The sequence below is a fragment of the Oncorhynchus clarkii genome, chromosome 2, assembly GCF_045791955.1.
Source record: "Oncorhynchus clarkii lewisi isolate Uvic-CL-2024 chromosome 2, UVic_Ocla_1.0, whole genome shotgun sequence".
In the NCBI taxonomy this organism is placed as follows: domain Eukaryota; kingdom Metazoa; phylum Chordata; class Actinopteri; order Salmoniformes; family Salmonidae; genus Oncorhynchus; species Oncorhynchus clarkii.
In genome coordinates, this window is record NC_092148.1 from 167,506 (window position 1) to 190,990 (window position 23,485).

Genomic DNA, 23,485 nt, shown 5'->3' on the forward strand with positions numbered 1-23,485 from the left:
TATCACTGCCGTTAAATAGCACAGAACACGGGGTAGTGGGCGGCCAGGAGTTTTTCCTGACAGCGTGACCTGACCTGGAGGAACTCCTGGCCTCTTAGGTACAACTCCTGCCATGTACACAGTCTCAGTCCACACCGGTGTTGTAATGGAAAAAGGCCAACAGAAGACTCACCAGCGCCTCCTGTCTGTCTAAGGCCATACTCCAGTTGACAGGGGACATCCTCTGGGGCCCAGCGCTGGTCTCTCCAGTCCCCACCGGCCCCACACGGTCCCCCATCAGGCTGCCCCGGCTCAGCCCCAGTAGAGTGTGAGGGTCCCGGGCATTCTCTCCCGGCACGCTGGCCCCCAGGATCCCCAGCCCCCGCAGCACATCGTAGGTGGTCTGGGCCGAGGAGGAGAGGGGTAGAGTGGACACGCCATCGTTCCCTCCCTCCTCACTCCCACTGCTTCCGTCTCCTCCTCCTCCTGGCGAAGGACAGATGACCGGTTACCAACATCCACTCAGAGGTCGGCATGTTCATATAAGGAAATCAGTCAATTTAAATAAATTCATTAGGTGCTAATCTATCTAATCTGTTGGTCAGACACCTTAAAAATAGAAAAGGTAGGGGCGTGGACCAGGAAACCAGTCAGTATCTGGTGGGACCACCTCATGCAGCGAGACATCTCCTTCACATAGAGTCGACCAGGCTGCTGAGGCTGCTGACCGACCAGGCTGCTGAGGCTGCTGACCGACCAGGCTGATCAGGCTGCTGACCGACCAGGCTGATCAGGCTGCTGACCGACCAGGCTGCTGCTGAGGCTGCTGACCGACCAGGCTGCTGAGGCTGCTGACCGACCAGGCTGCTGACCGACCAGGCTGCTGAGGCTGCTGACCGACCAGGCTGCTGACCGACCAGGCTGCTGACCGACCAGGCTGCTGACCGACCAGGCTGCCGACCGACCAGGCTGCCGACCGACCAGGCTGCTGACCGATCAGGCTGCTGACCGATCAGTCTGCTGACTGTGGCCTGTGGAATATTGTCCCATTCATTCTTCAACGGCTGTGCGAAGTCGGTGGATATTTTGCCAGGAACTGGAACACGCTGTCGTACACGTCGATACAGAGCATCCCAAACAACAATGGGTGACATGTCTGGTGAGTATCCACACCATGGAATAACTGGGACATTTTCAGATCCTTGTTGAAACATGAGGTGATGGAGGAGGATGAATGGCACAACAGACCTCAGGACCTCATCACGGTATCTCTGTTCATTCATTATGTGTGTTTATATGTTCATCAGTGTATGTTACCTGTTACAGTGTTGATGACTTGGCCCTCCGCAGAGTATCTGTGTTCTAACCCAGGTAGAGGGTTACGACCAGAGTAAACTTCTTCGTCAGAGCTGCCTCCCTCCAGCCCAGGTCTGAAGCTGGGACGGTTGCTCTCCCCCACCTAACCCAGACAGACATAATGACCTCTGGTCTGACAGGCTAAAACAGGGCTGTGTTCAGTAGGACAATTTGGGAGAAAACATTTTGAAAACCAAACGCTACATCAACTTATCAAATACTGGTTTGGTTGAAAATGATTCGTACATTCTGTTTTGTAACGTTGTTCACCTGTGTGTTTTCTACTGAAAACCACCAAGGTCAACCAGAAGCAGTGAGATAGAGAAACAGACAGGGACAGAGACATTATCATACCAGCTGTCGGGAGGTGCTGGACAGCAGGAGTCTGTGTCTGGTAGAAGTGTGTCTTCTAGCTGCCTCCAGCTCATCCTCAGTGTCCTCCTCATCACTGCCGGGACACGAGTCCATCCCTGTAGCAGCGAGCCGTACGTCAGGCATCTGGAAACCCTCATGACAGGACAAACAATCCAATCTTAGTGAAACCAGGCTGAAATACAATACTAATATACTGTTTAGTTTGTACAGGAAAAAGAATAAAGAATACTAGTTGTGAACAAGATCCATAGGCTGACAGAGCTGCTCTTAGTCTCCATAGGCTGGACAAGTGTATGACAGAGCTGCTCTTAGTCTCCATAGGCTGGACAAGTGTATGACAGAGCTGCTCTTAGTCTCCATAGGCTGGACAAGTGTATGACAGAGCTGCTCTTAGTCTCCATAGGCTGACAAGTGTATGACAGAGCTGCTCTTAGTCTCCATAGGCTGACAGAGCTGCTCTTAGTCTCCATAGGCTGACAGAGCTGCTCTTAGTCTCCATAGGCTGACAGAGCTGCTCTTAGTCTCCATAGGCTGACAGAGCTGCTCTTAGTCTCCATAGGCTGACAGAGCTGCTCTTAGTCTCCATAGGCTGACAGAGCTGCTCTTAGTCTCCATAGGCTGACAGAGCTGCTCTTAGTCTCCATAGGCTGACAGAGCTGCTCTTAGTCTCCATAGGCTGACAGAGCTGCTCTTAGTCTCCATAGGCTGACAGAGCTGCTCTTAGTCTCCATAGGCTGACAGAGCTGCTCTTAGTCTCCATAGGCTGACAGAGCTGCTCTTAGTCTCCATAGGCTGACAGAGCTGCTCTTAGTCTCCATAGGCTGACAGAGCTGCTCTTAGTCTCCATAGGCTGACAGAGCTGCTCTTAGTCTCCATAGGCTGACAGAGCTGCTCTTAGTCTCCATAGGCTGACAGAGCTGCTCTTAGTCTCCATAGGCTGACAGAGCTGCTCTTAGTCTCCATAGGCTGACAGAGCTGCTCTTAGTCTCCATAGGCTGACAGAGCTGCTCTTAGTCTCCATAGGCTGACAGAGCTGCTCTTAGTCTCCATAGGCTGACAGAGCTGCTCTTAGTCTCCATAGGCTGACAGAGCTGCTCTTAGTCTCCATAAAAAAGGTTTCAACATCCCAGTGTTTTCCACTACATTAAAATAGCCAACCAGGCCCCGCCCGAGCCAGAGCCAACCAGGCCCCGCCCGAGCCAACCAGGCCCCGCCCGAGCCAGAGCCCGAGCCAACCAGGCCCCGCCCGAGCCAGAGACGGAGCCAACCAGGCCCCGCCCAGCCAGAGACGGAGCCAACCAGGCCCTGCCCGAGCCAGAGACGGAGCCAACCAGGCCCCGCCCAGCCAGAGACGGAGCCAACCAGGCCCCGCCCGAGCCAGAGACGGAGCCAACCAGGCCCCGCCTTGATTCCATCCAAAACACTAAATTATTCAATACTTTATTGAGTTCACCTCCCAGATTGGAAGCATTTATGTTGTTATGGTGCAGAAAGACATGACTTTACAATTTAAATTACTGAACATGAATTCAGTGTATTGTTAGTTGTTTTGAAAATATGATCAGGATTAAGAACATTAAAACTAACATTTAATCCATCTCCTTTGATATTGACCATAACCTGTTGGTGGGGGAAACTTGTGTTTTCGCTTTTCAACCCCAGCTCTGAATCCACAATATGGCTTTCTTTAATGGAAGCTTCTCTAAAGTAAAACAGTGTGGAGAGCTGCCCTTCGGTACACAAGGCCCTCTACTCTTGTCTATTTTTACCAATGACCTGCCACTGGCATTAAACAAAGCAGGCTGATGATTCAACCATAAATGCAGCTAATGAAGTCACTGAAACCCTTAACAAAAAGCTACAATCTGTTTTGGAATGGGTGGCCAGTAATAAACTGGCTAAGAGTTGAGGAAAGTGACGTTCACTTCTTGTTTTTATAATAAGCATTAATGTGTTGAAAATTCCAAATTGTTAGTATAGTCAACTTACACACAGATCTGACAAACACACATACCCCCCAGCAGACATGCCACCAGGGGTCTTTTCACAGTCCCCCCAGCAGACATGCCACCAGGGGTCTTTTCACAGTCCCCCCAGCCGACATGCCACCAGGGGTCTTTTCACAGTCCCCCCAGCAGACATGCCACCAGGGGTCTTTACACAGTCCCCCCAGCAGACATGCCACCAGGGGTCTTTTCACAGTCCCCCCAGCAGACATGCCACCAGGGGTCTTTTCACAGTCCCCCCAGCAGACATGCCACCAGGGGTCTTTTCACAGTCCCCCCAGCAGACATGCCACCAGGGGTCTTTTCACAGTCCCCCCAGCAGACATGCCACCAGGGGTCTTTTCACAGTCCCCCCAGCAGACATGCCACCAGGGGTCTTTTCACAGTCCCCCCAGCAGACATGCCACCAGGGGTCTTTTCACAGTCCCCCCAGCAGACATGCCACCAGGGGTCTTTTCACAGTCCCCCCAGCAGACATGCCACCAGGGGTCTTTTCACAGTCCCCCCAGGTCCAGAACAAATTCAAGGAAACATACAGTATTATACAGAGCCATGAGTGCCTGGAACTCCCATCTTATATCGCAAGTGAACAGCAAACCTGGTTTCACAAAAACAAATAACTCGACGACACGCGTGACGACGCCTCTCCTCCATGTGACATACATGTTGTATGTACTGACATGTAGCTGATGGATGAGCACACGCTACATGTTAATGTTTTTACATGTATGTAAATAGTCAATTAATTTGTCTGTCGTTGTGTGTCAGACCTCTAAGACCAGCTAGTGTCTGTCAGCTAACGGGGGATCCCAATAAATCAAAAATGATACGTGGGCTAATTAATACATTTTCAATACATGTAGTTAATTCAGTACTAAAGGTCAACTCATTGTTGAATTCTGTTTTAATGCCTGGATTCCGTGAGGGCCCTAATGATAAGGCTCTCCACATAGGGACCAGAATAAGGCTCTCCGCATAGGGACCAGAATAAGGCTCTCCGCATAGGGACCAGAATAAGGCTCTCCGCATAGGGACCAGAACAAGGCTCTCCGCATAGGGACCAGAACAAGGCTCTCCGCATAGGGACCAGAACAAGGCTCTCCGTATAGGGACCAGAACAAGGCTCTCCGCATAGGGACCAGAACAAGGCTCTCCGCATAGGGACCAGAATAAGGCTCTCCGCATAGGGACCAGAATAAGGCTCTCCGCATAGGGACCAGAATAAGGCTCTCCGCATAGGGACCAGAATAAGGCTCTCCGCATAGGGACCAGAATAAGGCTCTCCGCATAGGGACCAGAATAAGGCTCTCCGCATAGGGACCAGAATAAGGCTCTCCGCATAGGGACCAGAATAAGGCTCTCCGCATAGGGACCAGAATAAGGCTCTCCGCATAGGGACCAGAATAAGGCTCTCCGCATAGGGACCAGAATAAGGCTCTCCGCATAGGGACCAGAATAAGGCTCCCCGCATAGGGACCAGAATAAGGCTCCCCGCATAGGGACCAGAATAAGGCTCTCCACATAGGGACCAGAATAAGGATCTCCAAATAGGGACCAGAATAAGGCTCTCCACATAGGGACCAGAATAAGGCTCTCCACATAGGGACCAGAATAAGGCTCTCCACATAGGGACCAGAATAAGGCTCTCCACATAGGGACCAGAATAAGGCTCTCCACATAGGGACCAGAATAAGGCTCTCCACATAGGGACCAGAATAAGGCTCTCCACATAGGGACCAGAATAAGGCTCTCCACATAGGGACCAGAATAAGGCTCTCCACATAGGGACCAGAATAAGGCTCTCCACATAGGGACCAGAATAAGGCTCTCCACATAGGGACCAGAATAAGGCTCTCCACATAGGGACCAGAATAAGGCTCTCCACATAGGGACCAGAATAAGGCTCTCCATATACAGACCAGAATAAGGCTCTCCACATAGGGACCAGAATAAGGCTCTCCATATAGGGACCAGTATAAGGCTCTCGATATAGGGACCAGAATAAGGCTCTCCATATAGGGACCAGAATAAGGCTCTCCATATACAGACCAGAATAAGTCTCTCCATATAGGGACCAGAATAAGGCTCTCCACATAGGGACCAGAATAAGGCTCTCCATATAGGGACCAGAATAAGGCTCTCCATATAGGGACCAGAATAAGGCTCTCCATATAGGGACCAGAATAAGGCTCTCCATATACGGACCAGAATAAGGCTCTCCATATACAGACCAGAATAAGGCTCTCCATATAGGGACCAGAATAAGGCTCTCCACATAGGGACCAGAATAAGGCTCTCCATATAGGGACCAGAATAAGGCTCTCCATATACGGACCAGAATAAGGCTCTCCATATACGGACCAGAATAAGGCTCTCCATATACAGACCAGAATAAGGCTCTCCATATAGGGACCAGAATAAGGCTCTCCATATACAGACCAGAATAAGGCTCTCCATATAGGGACCAGAATAAGGCTCTCCATATAGGGACCAGAATAAGGCTCTCCATATACAGACCAGAATAAGGCTCTCCACATAGGGACCAGAATAAGGCTCTCCACATAGGGACCAGAATAAGGCTCTCCGTATAGGGACCAGAATAAGGCTCTCCATATAGGGACCAGAATAAGGCTCTCCACATAGGGACCAGAATAAGGCTCTCCATATAGGGACCAGAATAAGGCTCTCCATATAGGGACCAGAATAAGGCTCTCCGTATAGGGACCAGAATAAGGCTCTCCATATACAGACCAGAATAAGGCTCTCCATATAGGGACCAGAATAAGGCTCTCCATATAGGGACCAGAATAAGGCTCTCCATATAGGGACCAGAATAAGGCTCTCCATATAGGGACCAGAATAAGGCTCTCCATATAGGGACCAGAATAAGGCTCTCCATATAGGGACCAGAATAAGGCTCTCCATATAGGGACCAGAATAAGGCTCTCCATATAGGGACCAGAATAAGGCTCTCCATATACAGACCAGAATAAGGCTCTCCATATAGGGACCAGAATAAGGCTCTCCATATAGGGACCAGAATAAGGCTCTCCATATAGGGACCAGAATAAGGCTCTCCGTATAGGGACCAGAATAAGGCTCTCCATATACAGACCAGAATAAGGCTCTCCATATACAGACCAGAATAAGGCTCTCCATATAGGGACCAGAATAAGGCTCTCCATATAGGGACCAGAATAAGGCTCTCCATATAGGGACCAGAATAAGGCTCTCCATATAGGGACCAGAATAAGGCTCTCCATATAGGGACCAGAATAAGGCTCTCCATATAGGGACCAGAATAAGGCTCTCCATATAGGGACCAGAATAAGGCTCTCCACATAGGGACCAGAATAAGGCTCTCCACATAGGGACCAGAATAAGGCTCTCCATATAGGGACCAGAATAAGGCTCTCCATATAGGGACCAGAATAAGGCTCTCCACATAGGGACCAGAATAAGGTTCTCCATATAGGGACCAGAATAAGGCTCTCCATATACAGACCAGAATAAGGCTCTCCATATACAGACCAGAATAAGGCTCTCCACTACCAAATGTTATAATTTATCTGCAGATAATCGCAAAAAAAGCCAAAATGAACAGCTCTGTCAGCGATGCGATTCGGGAAGCTAGACTGACTGACATTGAGGATAAAGTGAGTGACTTTGGTCTTGTCTGACAAGCCCCAGTTATCTCAGTTAATATGAGGTGGAAAACGTTACCGGCTGAAAATAAGTCTGTAACTGGCTGATTAGTCGATGCTAAATGGGAGACACAGTCTGACTGCCTGCCCGACTGACTGCGACTGCCTGCCCGACTGACTGCCCGCCCGACTGACTGCGACTGCCTGCCCGTAAAGTAATAGTGTCATGGAGGAGTTGTATCCACCTGATCATACTCCCCTGCCTGTCCATCTGTAAAGTAATAGTGTCATGGAGGAGTTGTATCCACCTGATCATACTCCCCTGCCTGTCCATCTGTAAAGTAATAGTGTCATGGAGGAGTTGTATCCACCTGATCATACTCCCCTGCCTGTCCATCTGTAAAGTAATAACAGTAATAGTGTCATGGAGGAGTTGTATCCACCTGATCATACTCCCCTGCCTGTCCATCTGTAAAGTAATAGTGTCATGGAGGAGTTGTATCCACCTGATCATACTCCCCTGCCTGTCCATCTGTAAAGTAATAGTGTCATGGAGGAGTTGTATCCACCTGATCATACTCCCCTGCCTGTCCATCTGTAAAGTAATAACAGTAATAGTGTCATGGAGGAGTTGTATCCACCTGATCATACTCCCCTGCCTGTCCATCTGTAAAGTAATAGTGTCATGGAGGAGTTGTATCCACCTGATCATACTCCCCTGCCTGTCCATCTGTAAAGTAATAGTGTCATGGAGGAGTTGTATCCACCTGATCATACTCCCCTGCCTGTCCATCTGTAAAGTAATAACAGTAATAGTGTCATGGAGGAGTTGTATCCACCTGATCATACTCCCCTGCCTGTCCATCTGTAAAGTAATAGTGTCATGGAGGAGTTGTATCCACCTGATCATACTCCCCTGCCTGTCCATCTGTAAAGTAATAACAGTAATAGTGTCATGGAGGAGTTGTATCCCCCTGATCATACTCCCCTGCCTGTCCATCTGTAAAGTAATAGTGTCATGGAGGAGTTGTATCCACCTGATCATACTCCCCTGCCTGTCCATCTGTAAAGTAATAACAGTAATAGTGTCATGGAGGAGTTGTATCCACCTGATCATACTCCCCTGCCTGTCCGTCTGTAAAGTAATAACAGTAATAGTGTCATGGAGGAGTTGTATCCCCCTGATCATACTCCCCTGCCTGTCCATCTGTAAAGTAATAACAGTAATAGTGTCATGGAGGAGTTGTATCCACCTGATCATACTCCCCTGCCTGTCCGTCTGTAAAGTAATAACAGTAATAGTGTCATGGAGGAGTTGTATCCACCTGATCATACTCCCTGCCTGTCCATCTGTAAAGTAATAGTGTCATGGAGGAGTTGTATCCACCTGATCATACTCCCCTGCCTGTCCATCTGTAAAGTAATAGTGTCATGGAGGAGTTGTATCCACCTGATCATACTCCCCTGCCTGTCCATCTGTAAAGTAATAGTGTCATGGAGGAGTTGTATCCACCTGATCATACTCCCCTGCCTGTCCATCTGTAAAGTAATAGTGTCATGGAGGAGTTGTATCCACCTGATCATACTCCCCTGCCTGTCCATCTGTAAAGTAATAGTGTCCTGGAGGAGTTGTATCCACCTGATCATAGTCATCCAGGAACTGGTATCTGTTCTTCTGTGGTTCTGTAGAACCGGGCTGAGATGAATAGTCTTGGTTGGCTGGCTGGTTCTGAAAATCAATACAATATTATCATTAATGAAGAAACAGACAAATATAAAAATAAATAATAGATGTATCGAGACGAGAGAGGATTAGAAAGCAGGAAGAGAGAGAGGATTAGAAAGCAGGAAGAGAGAGAGGATTAGAGGGCAGGAAGAAAGAGAGGTTGCCTTACAGCATCAGGTATCTCCTGTCCCTCCACCCGTCCTCTCTGCATGGCAGGGTTCACCAGCTGGTTTAAGTACAGGTCCAGATCTTCATCCTGCAGGTCGTTCACGTCGACATCGTCATCTGGGGATCAAACAGGCAAAGATCAATAATCAATAGAACGACAAACACAACACACAACTATAATCCCCACCAGAGAGGAGTTCAGACACAATACACAGCTATAACCTCCACCAGAGAGGAGAGGTGTTCAGACACAACACACAGCTATAACCCCCACCAGAGAGGAGAGGTGTTCAGACACAACACACAGCTATAACCCCCACCAGAGAGGAGAGGAGTTCAGACACAATACACAGCTATAACCCCCACCAGAGAGGAGAGGTGTTCAGACAACACACAGCTATAACCCCCACCAGAGAGGAGAGGAGTTCAGACACAATACACAGCTATAACCCCCACCAGAGAGGAGAGGTGTTCAGACACAACACACAGCTATAACCCCCACCAGAGAGGAGAGGAGTTCAGACACAATACACAGCTATAACCCCCACCAGAGAGGAGAGGTGTTCAGACACAACACACAGCTATAACCCCCACCAGAGAGGAGAGGTGTTCAGACACAACACACAGCTATAACCCCCACCAGAGAGGAGAGGTGTTCAGACACAACACACAGCTATAACCCCGACCAGAGAGGAGAGGTGTTCAGACAACACACAGCTATAACCCCCACCAGAGAGGAGAGGTGTTCAGACAACACACAGCTATAACCCCCACCAGAGAGGAGTTCAGACACAATACACAGCTATAACCCCCAACAGAGAGGTGTACAGACAACACACAGCTATAACCCCCACCAGAGAGGAGAGGTGTTCAGACACAATACACAGCTATAACCCCCACCAGAGAGGAGAGGTGTTCAGACACAACACACAGCTATAACCCCCACCAGAGAGGTGTTCAGACACAACACACAGCTATAACCCCCACCAGAGAGGAGTTCAGAAACAACACACAGCAATAATCCCCACCAGAGAGGAGTTCAGACACAATACACAGCTATAACCCCCACCAGAGAGGAGAGGTGTTCAGACACAACACACAGCTATAATCCCCACCAGAGAGGAGTTCAGACACAATACACAGCTATAACCCCCACCAGAGAGGAGTTCAGACAACACACAGCTATAACCCCCACCAGAGAGGAGTTCAGACACAACACACAGCTATAATCCCCACCAGAGAGGAGAGGTGTTCAGACAACACACAGCTATAACCCCCACCAGAGAGGAGAGGTGTTCAGACAACACACAGCTATAACCCCCACCAGAGAGGAGAGGTGTTCAGACAACACACAGCTATAACCCCCACCAGAGAGGAGAGGTGTTCAGACAACACACAGCTATAATCCCCACCAGAGAGGAGAGGTGTTCAGACAACACACAGCTATAACCCCCACCAGAGAGGAGAGGTGTTCAGACAACACACAGCTATAACCCCCACCAGAGAGGAGAGGAGTTCAGACACAACACACAGCTATAACCCCCACCAGAGAGGAGAGGAGTTCAGACAACACACAGCTATAATCCTCACCAGAGAGGAGAGGTGTTCAGACACAACACACAGCTATAACCCCCACCAGAGAGGTGTTCAGACACAATACACAGCTATAACCCCCACCAGAGAGGAGTTCAGACACAACACACAGCTATAATCCCCACCAGAGAGGAGAGGTGTTCAGACAACACACAGCTATAACCCCCACCAGAGAGGAGAGGAGTTCAGACACAACACACAGCTATAACCCCCACCAGAGAGGAGAGGAGTTCAGACACAATACACAGCTATAACCCCCACCAGAGAGGAGTTCAGACACAACACACAGCTATAATCCCCACCAGAGAGGAGTTCAGACACAACACACAGCTATAACCCCCACCAGAGAGGAGAGGAGTTCAGACACAACACACAGCTATAACCCCCACCAGAGAGGAGAGGTGTTCAGACAACACACAGCTATAACCCCCACCAGAGAGGAGTTCAGACACAACACACAGCTATAATCCCCACCAGAGAGGAGTTCAGACACAACACACAGCTATAACCCCCACCAGAGAGGAGAGGAGTTCAGACACAACACACAGCTATAATCCCCACCAGAGAGGAGTTCAGACACAACACACAGCTATAATCCCCACCAGAGAGGAGTTCAGACACAACACACAGCTATAACCCCCACCAGAGAGGAGAGGAGTTCAGACACAACACACAGCTATAATCCCCACCAGAGAGGAGAGGAGTTCAGACACAACACACAGCTATAATCCCCACCAGAGAGGAGAGGTGTTCAGACAACACACAGCTATAACCCCCACCAGAGAGGAGTTCAGACAACACACAGCTATAACCCCCAACAGAGAGGAGAGGTGTTCAGACACAATACACAGCTATAACCCCCACCAGAGAGGAGAGGTGTTCAGACAACACACAGCTATAACCCCCAACAGAGAGGAGAGGTGTTCAGACAACACACAGCTATAACCCCCACCAGAGAGGAGTTCAGACAACACACAGCTATAACCCCCAACAGAGAGGAGAGGTGTTCAGACACAACACACAGCTATAACCCCCACCAGAGAGGAGTTCAGACACAATACACAGCTATAACCCCCACCAGAGAGGAGAGGTGTTCAGACAACACACAGCTATAATCCCCACCAGAGAGGAGAGGAGTTCAGACAACACACAGCTATAACCCCCACCAGAGAGGTGTTCAGACAACACACAGCTATAACCCCCACCAGAGAGGTGTTCAGACAATACACAGCTATAACCCCCACCAGAGAGGAGTTCAGACACAATACACAGCTATAACCCCCACCAGAGAGGAGTTCAGACACAATACACAGCTATAACCCCCACCAGAGAGGAGTTCAGACACAACACACAGCTATAACCCCCACCAGAGAGGAGAGGTGTTCAGACAACACACAGCTATAACCCCCAACAGAGAGGAGTTCAGACACAATACACAGCTATAACCCCCACCAGAGAGGAGAGGAGTTCAGACACAACACACAGCTATAATCCCCACCAGAGAGGAGTTCAGACACAATACACAGCTATAACCCCCACCAGAGAGGAGAGGAGTTCAGACAACACACAGCTATAACCCCCACCAGAGAGGAGAGGTGTTCAGACACAACACACAGCTATAACCCCCACCAGAGAGGAGAGGTGTTCAGACACAACACACAGCTATAACCCCGACCAGAGAGGAGAGGTGTTCAGACAACACACAGCTATAACCCCGACCAGAGAAGTGTTCAGAAAGGTGAACGTTCACAACGTTGTAGATAGAAATTAAATGCATAGCGCTGACCCAATTTCCTATTCCTTTTGACAACAAAACCCCCCCCATGTCTGTTCTACCCTATCCAGTTCTATGTGAATGGTCAGTAACGTTGCATCTTCCTGAATAAGCCTCATGCTGTGCTATGAAAGGGGTGGGGCCTCACCTGTGACATCACTGTTCATGCTGTCCACAGACATGAGCTTCTCATTGGCCAGGAAGCTGGAGACACTCCCACTGAAGCGGTCGCTGTCGGCTCCGTCACTGGCCAGACTCTGGTCGTCCACGGTGCCTGGGAGGGATCGGACCTGGATCACAGAGACAGAATTACAACTACATTCTGGTATCATGTGAGGCTACCACCCATACTGGACCCTAAAGGGGTGGCTACCACCCATACTGGACCCTAAAGGGGAGGCTACCACCCATACTAGACCCTAAAGGGGAGGCTACCACCCATACTAGACCCTAAAGGGGAGGCTACCACCCATGCTGGACCCTAAAGGGGAGGCTACCACCCATGTTGGACCCTAAAGGGGAGGCTACCACCCATGCTGGACCCTAAAGGGGAGGCTGCCACCCATGCTGGACCCTAAAGGGGAGGCTACCACCCATGCTGGACCCTAAAGGGGAGGCTACCACACATACTGGACCCTAAAGGGGAGGCTACCACCCATACTGGACCCTAAAGGGGAGGCTACCACCCATACTGGACCCTAAAGGGGAGGCTACCACCCATACTGGACCCTAAAGGGGAGGCTACCACCCATACTGGACCCTAAAGGGGAGGCTACCACCCATACTGGACCCTAAAGGGGAGGCTACCACCCATACTGGACCCTAAAGGTCTGGACAGGGGGAAGGAGAGGAGGCTACCACCCATACTGGACCCTAAAGGTCTGGACAGGGGGAAGGAGAGGAGGCTACCACCTATACTGGACCCTAAAGGTCTGGACAGGGGGAAGGAGAGGAAGCTACCACCCATACTGGACCCTAAAGGGGAGGCTACCACCCATACTGGACCCTAAAGGGGAGGCTACCACCCATACTGGACCCGAAAGGGGAGGCTACCACCCATACTGGACCCTAAAGGGGAGGCTACCACCCATACTGGACCCTAAAGGGGCGGCTACCACCCATACTGGACCCTAAAGGGGCGGCTACCACCCATACTGGACCCTAAAGGGGCAGCTACCACCCATACTGGACCCTAAAGGGGCGGCTACCACCCATACTGGACCCTAAAGGGGTGGCTACCACCCATACTGGACCCTAAAGGGGTGGCTACCAACCATACTGTACCCTAAAGGTCTGGACAGGGGCAAGGAGACCACTCTAAAAGCACATGAGACAACATTGAGAGAGTGTGATACCTTTAAATCCATAAAGTCCCTATTAACCAGGTTGGTGAAGGCCAGCCGCCCCGTAGAGAGATCTGATAGGGAGATGAGAAATTCAGTTAGTTGGTTTGTTAGCCAACATAGCACACCAGCCTGATGGACATAATGATATATCAACTAGTGAAGGACGGAGACCAGCCTGATGGACATCACTGATCTATCAACTAATGAAGGACGGAGACCAGCCTGATGGACATCACTGATCTATCAACTAGTGAAGGACGGAGACCAGCCTGATGGACATCACTGATCTATCAACTAGTGAAGGACGGAGACCAGCCTGATGGACATAATGATCTATCAACTAGTGAAGGACAGAGACCAGCCTGATGGACATCACTGATCTATCAACTAGTGAAGGACGGAGACCAGCCTGATGGACATCACTGATCTATCAACTAATGAAGGACAGTTAATCAAGACCACGTGGTACATCAGGTTTACCTCTCAATAATAAAACTACCACTACTAATAATACCACCACTACTAATAATACTATCACCACTACTAATAATACTACTACCACCACCACTATGGGGCGGCAGGGAAACCTAGTGGTTAGAGCATTGGGAAGGCTGCAAGTTAAAGTCCCCGAGCTGACAAGGTACAACTCTGTCGTTCTGCCCCCTGAACAGGCAGTTAACCCACTGTTCCTAGACCGTCATTGAAAATAAGAATTTGTTCTTAACTGACTTGCCCTAGTTAAATAAAGGTCAAATAAAAAATAAATAAAACTAATAAGACTAATACTAATAATACTACCACCACTACTAATACTACCACTAATAATAATAATACTACCACCACTACTAATACTACCACTAATAATAATAATAATACTACCACCACTACTAATACTACCACTAATAATAATAATACTACCACCACTACTAATACTACCACTAATAATAATAATACTACCACCACTACTAATACTACCACTAATAATAATAATACTACCACCACTAATAATAATAATACTGCCACCACTACTAATACTACCACTAATAATAATAATAATAATAATAATAATAATAATAATACTACCACCACTACTAATACCACCACTAATAATAATAATACTACCACCACTACTAATACTACCACTAATAATAATACTACCACCACTACTAATACTACCACTAATAATAATACTACCACCACTACTAATACTACCACTAATAATAATACTACTACCACCACTACTAATACTACCACTACTAATACTACCACTAATAATAATACTACTACCACCACTACTAATACTACCACTAATAATAATAATACTACCACCACTACTAATACTACCACTGATAATAATACTACCACCACTACTAATACCACCACTACTAATACTACCACTAATAATAATAATACTACCACCACTACTAATACTACCACTAATAATAATAATAATAATAATAATACTACCACCACTACTAATACTACCACTAATAATAATACTACCACCACTACTAATACTACCACTAATAATAATAATACTACCACCACTACTAATACTACCACCACTACTAATACTACCACTAATAATAATACTACCACCACTACTAATACTACCACTAATAATAATACTACCACCACTACTAATACTACCACTAATAATAATACTACTACCACCACTACTAATACTACCACTACTAATACTACCACTAATAATAATACTACTACCACCACTACTAATACTACCACTGATAATAATACTACCACCACTACTAATACCACCACTACTAATACAACCACTAATAATAATACTACCACCACTACTAATACTACCACTAATAATAATACTACCACCACTACTAATACTACCACTAATAATAATAATAATAATACTACCACCACTACTAATACTACCACTAATAATAATAATACTACCACCACTACTAATACTGCCACCACTACTAATACTACCACTAATAATAATACTACCACCACTACTAATACTACCACTACTAATAATACTACCACCACTACTAATACTACCACTAATAATAATAATAATACTACCACCACTACTAATACTACCACTGATAATAATACTACCACCACTACTAATACCACCACTACTAATACTACCACTAATAATAATAATAATACTACCACCACTACTAATACTACCACTAATAATAATAATACTACCACCACTACTAATACTACCACTAATAATAATAATACTACCACCACTACTAATACTACCACTAATAATAATAATACTACCACCACTACTAATAATAATACTACCACCACTACTAATACTACCACTAATAATAATAATAATAATAATAATACTACCACCACTACTAATACTACCACTAATAATAATAATAATAATAATAATACTACCACCACTACTAATACTACCACTGATAATAATACTACCACCACTACTAATACCACCACTACTAATACAACCACTAATAATAATACTACCACCACTACTAATACTACCACTAATAATAATACTACCACCACTACTAATACTACCACTAATAATAATAATAATAATACTACCACCACTACTAATACTACCACTAATAATAATAATACTACCACCACTACTAATACTGCCACCACTACTAATACTACCACTAATAATAATACTACCACCACTACTAATACTACCACTACTAATAATACTACCACCACTACTAATACTACCACTAATAATAATAATAATACTACCACCACTACTAATACTACCACTGATAATAATACTACCACCACTACTAATACCACCACTACTAATACTACCACTAATAATAATAATAATACTACCACCACTACTAATACTACCACTAATAATAATAATACTACCACCACTACTAATACTACCACTAATAATAATAATACTACCACCACTACTAATACTACCACTAATAATAATAATACTACCACCACTACTAATAATAATACTACCACCACTACTAATACTACCACTAATAATAATAATAATAATAATAATACTACCACCACTACTAATACCACCACTAATAATAATAATACTACCACCACTACTAATACTACCACTAATAATAATACTACCACCACTACTAATACTACCACTAATAATAATACTACCACCACTACTAATACTACCACTAATAATAATACTACTACCACCACTACTAATACTACCACTACTAATACTACCACTAATAATAATACTACTACCACCACTACTAATACTACCACTAATAATAATAATACTGCCACCACTACTAATACTACCACTGATAATAATACTACCACCACTACTAATACCACCACTACTAATACTACCACTAATAATAATAATACTACCACCACTACTAATACTACCACTAATAATAATAATAATAATAATAATACTACCACCACTACTAATACTACCACTAATAATAATACTACCACCACTACTAATACTACCACTAATAATAATAATACTACCACCACTACTAATACTACCACCACTACTAATACTACCACTAATAATAATACTACCACCACTACTAATACTACCACTAATAATAATACTACCACCACTACTAATACTACCACTAATAATAATACTACTACCACCACTACTAATACTACCACTACTAATACTACCACTAATAATAATACTACTACCACCACTACTAATACTACCACTGATAATAACACTACCACCACTACTAATACCACCACTACTAATACAACCACTAATAATAATACTACCACCACTACTAATACTACCACTAATAATAATACTACCACCACTACTAATACTACCACTAATAATAATAATAATAATAATACTACCACCACTACTAATACTACCACTAATAATAATAATACTACCACCACTACTAATACTACCACCACTACTAATACTACCACTAATAATAATAATAATACTACCACCACTACTAATACTACCACTACTAATAATACTACCACCACTACTAATACTACCACTAATAATAATAATAATACCACCACCACTACTAATACTAATAAAAATAATAATAATACTGCCACTACTACCACCACAGCTAATAATAATACTATCACTACTAATACTACTAATAATAATACTACCACCACCACTACTAATACTACCACTAATAATAATAATACTACCACCACTACTAATACTACCACTAATAATAATACTACCACCACTACTAATACTACCACTAATAATAATAATAATAATACCCCCACTACTAATACTACCACCACTACTAATACTACCACTAATAATAATACTACCACCACTACTAATACTAATAAAAATAATAATAATACTGCCACTACTACCACCACAGCTAATAATAATACTACCACTACTAATACTACCACTAATAATAATACTACCACTACTAATACTACCACCACTACTAATACTACCACCACTACTAATACTACCACTAATAATAATACTACCACCACTACTAATACTACCACTAATAATAATACTACCACCACTACTAATACTACCACTAATAATAATACTACCACCACTACTAATACTACCACTACTAATAATAATAATACCACCACTACTAATACTAATAATACCACCACTACTAATACTACCACTAATAATAATACTACCACCACTACCACTAATAATAATACTACTAATACTACCACTAATAATAATGCCACTACTACTACTACCACCACTGCTAATAATAATACTACCACTACTAATACTACTGCTAATAATACCACCACCACTACTACTAATAATAATACTACCACCAATACTAATAATACTGCCACTACTACCACCACTACTAATAATACTGCCACAACTAAAAATACTACTACTACTAATACTACTACTACTACTAAACGTGTGGATACCATTTGACTTATGGGTGGCCCCTGGAATCGAACCCACAACCCTGGCATTGGATGCACCATGCTCTACCAACTGAGCCGCAAACCAAGGTAAATGGTACAGTGTTACCGTCTCCATGGTCAGAGTGTCTTCCAGGGAGAGGTCCAGCCTGGGTGTTGGGGCCGAGGGAGGAGGCTCTAGTCCTGGGCTCTGTCTCGTCCAGATTCACCTTCACCAGCATGTCTGAGAACCGGTGGGCTGCTATGAAGTCATCTGCATCATCTCTGAGAGGTAGAGACAGAGAGGGAGAGACAGAGAGGGAGAGAGAAACAGAGGGAGAGAGAGAGACAGACAGAGGGGGGGATCCATGTGAGCAACATCATTCACTGAAGCAAACATGGGGGATATTCACATCCCAAACCGCATGCTAAAGCACTGGGGAACGGCAGGACGCCGTGAGGTAAAGCAGTATGCCGTGCGGTAAAGCAGGAGGCCGTGTGGTAAAGCAGGAGGCCGTGCGGTAAAGCAGGAGGCCGTGCGGTAAAGCAGGACGCCGTGAGGTAAAGCAGTACGCCGTGCGGTAAAGCAGGACGCCGTGCGGTAAAGCAGGACGCCGTGAGGTAAAGCAGGACGCCGTGAGGTAAAGCAGGACGCCGTGCGGTAAAGCAGGACGCCGTGCGGTAAAGCAGGACGCCGTGTGGTAAAGCAGGACGCCGTGAGGTAAAGCAGGACGCCGTGAGGTAAAGCAGGAGGCCGTGCGGTAAAGCAGGAGGCCGTGCGGTAAAGCAGGAGGCCGTGTGGTAAAGCAGGACGCCGTGCGGTAAAGCGGTAAAGCACTGGGGAACGGCAGGACGCCTTAACCCTGCATTTCTCTGGTGCTCCTACATTTTTCAACTACGAAGAACAATGTTCTCCTTGGAAAACAAGCCAGCATAGAGCCCTGCATGACATGACTTCCACGGCTGCTAAACCAAACTCCTGATACTCACAGCTCATCTTTGAAGCTGAGGGCAAATTGTCCCTGTTCCTTGTTGTTGGACTGAGAGTTAGCCAGAGAGAGCCGTCCGTCCTCCAGATATGACGCCTGGACAGCATTTACTCTGGAGAGAAAGGAGTGAGATTCATTTTTAGTAGTCAGATTATTATGAACACTGATCAGAGCTACATAACAGTAACGCTGCTTTAGAAGGTACTGAGCCAGAACCCCTATAGTTCTGCAGGGCCTTGTGTTCCAGTGACATTGCTGTTGATGTTAAGCGGTGCCGCTGACCCACCTGTTGTCGGCCCCAGCTCTAATTTTAGCCACGGTGGAGGCAGCTACGGGCAGCCCCAGGGTGGAGGCCAGGGTGATGTTCCCCAGGGTGGCACGGCTGCTGCCCACAGAGCTAGACAGGAAACTGGGGAATGCCTCATCCTCGATGTTGCTGAAACTCTCGGTCATGATGATGGGCTACGGTTAGGCCCGCTACCTCAGGTTCTACTGCAGACCATCAACTGAGTGGAGAGAAAAAACATTCATCACAATTGCTGATAAACATGTCAGTCAGACGAGCAACACCTCAGTTCATTGTGGAAAGTGTGTCGTAGTTAAAACAAACACTGACATGCAGATTCCTCCTTGTGATGTTCAAAGACTCGGAAATACCCAGTCAATTCACTCCGGTCCAAACTCAAGCAACAAGTTAACCAACAACACAAAGTAAAACAAGATCCTGTCACATTGTCCTATCTAGATGAATATTAGATGGCCAGATACATGTAGTCAATGTAGATAAATGTAGTCAAATATAGATAAAATGTAGTCAATGTCAATGTAGCCAGTCATTTTTGTCGTTGTGGCCTGACAAAACTTACCTTGACAAACTTTCCTCTGTGTCAACACAAGTGAAGTTATAGTTAACTACAAACACTTTAACCAAAGTGGATGTACACACAAATAAACCTTTTATCTAACTTACTGAATAGTTTAAGGCCAGTACTTAACCCCAAAATACCGAAAGTAAACAGCGTTACAATGTTCACAACAAATGAAGAAGCTTCTTCTCTCCCGGAGAGAAAACCGACGAGACGGAGCCGCAAGACACCGTAACCTTACTGTTTCTAAAATAACAACACGTTTAAGTGATTATTTCGCTACACAATTAACTAAAAGTTAAGAGAATTATCTATTTTCATAGCCAGTTGAAAGTGTAACGTATTTTGTCGGTAACAAACCGTAGCAGGAGCCTCGGAGAAACACTGTATTCGGTTGGACCAATCACAGGAAGCCCGCGCTAAGCGACCATCACTATGGGCGGGACAGAGACAGGAAAGAAACGTTTTGATTGGACTAACCTCTTTGACCGTGTGAAAGGATGTATCACCATTGGATTGTTATCCTGTCATTTAATTATAATTAGTTCCATTGTAGAGGCCTATTCATATATATATATATATATATATATTCACATCAGATCAATGTCCTTACCAGATATGGTCCTTACATTCTGAAAGTATAGCATTGGATTTAAGTGCTTCTCATCAACTAATTGTTGTCATGTATAGTTAAATTGTATATTATTTTTGCTCATGAAATGTATATGATATATATTCAAAATGTGTAGCACTTGTTGCAGATTCAATAGCATCCATACCATATCATACATCCTAAGTCTAAGGAGTGGTCAGGAACTTACAGGAGTATCATATGTTCCCCACAGCAGCTGCAACCATCACTTGGCTAGTTGACAGCTGCACAGTAAATACAACACACCATACCAATTCTGACCGACTCCCATCTTTCTATAGACTTCAGAGATACTTGCTGTGATTCGTGTACAGTATGAGAAGGACAAGACAGTTTCATGAGAGAAACCCAGTGGTAGAATGTAAAGTGCTCAGGGCCCTCAGTCTGATAGTTTCATGAGAGAACCCCAGTGGTAGAATGTAAAGTGCTCAGGGCCCTCAGTCTGATAGTTTCATGAGAGAACCCCAGTGTGAGAATGTAAAGTGCCCAGGGCCCTCAGTCTGATAGTTTCATGAGAGAAACCCAGTGGTAAAATGTAAAGTGCTCAGGGCTTTCAGATCAGAATCCAGGCTCAGACCATGTGATGCCTCTGGATCACTATGTATTATTGTAAAGGCAGATTCACATGGTAGTCAGTCATGGATGACATATTGTGAGTATAAAGGATGATTCACATGGTAGTCAGTCATGGATGACACATTGTGAGTGTAAAGGATGATTCACATGGTAGTCAGTCATGGATGACACATTGTGAGTGTATAGGATGATTCACATGGTAGTCAGTCATGGATGACACATTGTGAGTATAAAGGATGATGATTCACATGGTAGTCAGTCATGGATGACACATTGTGAGTGTATAGGATGATTCACATGGTAGTCAGTCATGGATGACACATTGTGAGTGTAAAGGATGATTCACATGGTAGTCAGTCATGGATGACACATTGTGAGTGTATGGGATGATGATTCACATGGTAGTCAGTAATGGATGACACATTGTGAGTGTATAGGATGATTCACATGGTAGTCAGTCATGGATGACACATTGTGAGTGTATAGGATGATGATTCACATGGTAGTCAGTCATGGATGACACATTGTGAGTGTAAAGGATGATTCACATGGTAGTCAGTCATGGATGACACATTGTGAGTGTATAGGATGATGATTCACATGGTAGTCAGTCATGGATGACACATTGTGAGTGTAAAGGATGATTCACATGGTAGTCAGTCATGGATGACACATTGTGAGTGTAAAGGATGATTCACATGGTAGTCAGTCATGGATGACACATTGTGAGTGTATAGGATGATGATTCACATGGTAGTCAGTAATGGATGACACATTGTGAGTGTATAGGATGATTCACATGGTAGTCAGTCATGGATGACACATTGTGAGTGTATAGGATGATGATTCACATGGTAGTCAGTCATGGATGACACATTGTGAGTGTAAAGGATGATTCACATGGTAGTCAGTCATGGATGACACATTGTGAGTGTATAGGATGATGATTCACATGGTAGTCAGTCATGGATGACACATTGTGAGTGTATAGGATGATTCACATGGTAGTCAGTCATGGATGGCACATTGTGAGTGTAAAGGATGATTCACATGGTAGTCAGTCATGGATGACACATTGTGAGTGTATAGGCTGATTCACGTGGTAGTCAGTAATGGATGACACATTGTGAGTGTATAGGATGATGATTCACATGGTAGTCAGTCATGGATGACACATTGTGAGTGTATAGGATGATGATTCACATGGTAGTCAGTCATGGATGACACATTGTGAGTGTAAAGGATGATTCACATGGTAGTCAGTCATGGATGACACATTGTGAGTGTATAGGATGATTCACATGGTAGTCAGTCATGGATGACACATTGTGAGTGTATAGGATGATGATTCACATGGTAGTCAGTCATGGATGACACATTGTGACTGTAAAGGATGATTCACATGGTAGTCAGTCATGGATGACACATTGTGAGTGTATAGGCTGATTCACATGGTAGTCAGTCATGGATGACACATTGTGAGTGTATAGGATGATGATTCACATGGTAGTCAGTCATGGATGACACATTGTGAGTGTAAAGGATGATTCACATGGTAGTCAGTCATGG

The 23,485-nt window shown here is 45.2% G+C and overlaps 1 protein-coding gene across 1 annotated transcript in view; it reads right to left on the reverse strand.

Annotated features, from left to right (window-relative positions):
• The window catches only part of LOC139418893 (centrosomal protein of 192 kDa-like), an 83,648-nt gene extending 62,583 nt beyond the window's left edge, over positions 1-21,065 (reverse strand). Inside the window, exons 1-11 of the mRNA XM_071168677.1 lie at positions 20,793-21,065; positions 20,109-20,328; positions 19,824-19,934; positions 18,964-19,118; positions 13,977-14,038; positions 12,770-12,911; positions 9,256-9,371; positions 9,000-9,089; positions 1,690-1,842; positions 1,297-1,438; positions 173-465 (exon numbers count right to left, since the gene is read on the reverse strand). Of these exons, the coding sequence (XP_071024778.1) occupies positions 173-465; positions 1,297-1,438; positions 1,690-1,842; positions 9,000-9,089; positions 9,256-9,371; positions 12,770-12,911; positions 13,977-14,038; positions 18,964-19,118; positions 19,824-19,934; positions 20,109-20,275 (1,431 nt within the window). The 5' untranslated portion in view covers positions 20,276-20,328; positions 20,793-21,065. The remainder of the gene's footprint in view (positions 1-172; positions 466-1,296; positions 1,439-1,689; positions 1,843-8,999; positions 9,090-9,255; positions 9,372-12,769; positions 12,912-13,976; positions 14,039-18,963; positions 19,119-19,823; positions 19,935-20,108; positions 20,329-20,792) is intronic.
• Between the last annotated feature and the right edge of the window lie 2,420 nt (positions 21,066-23,485).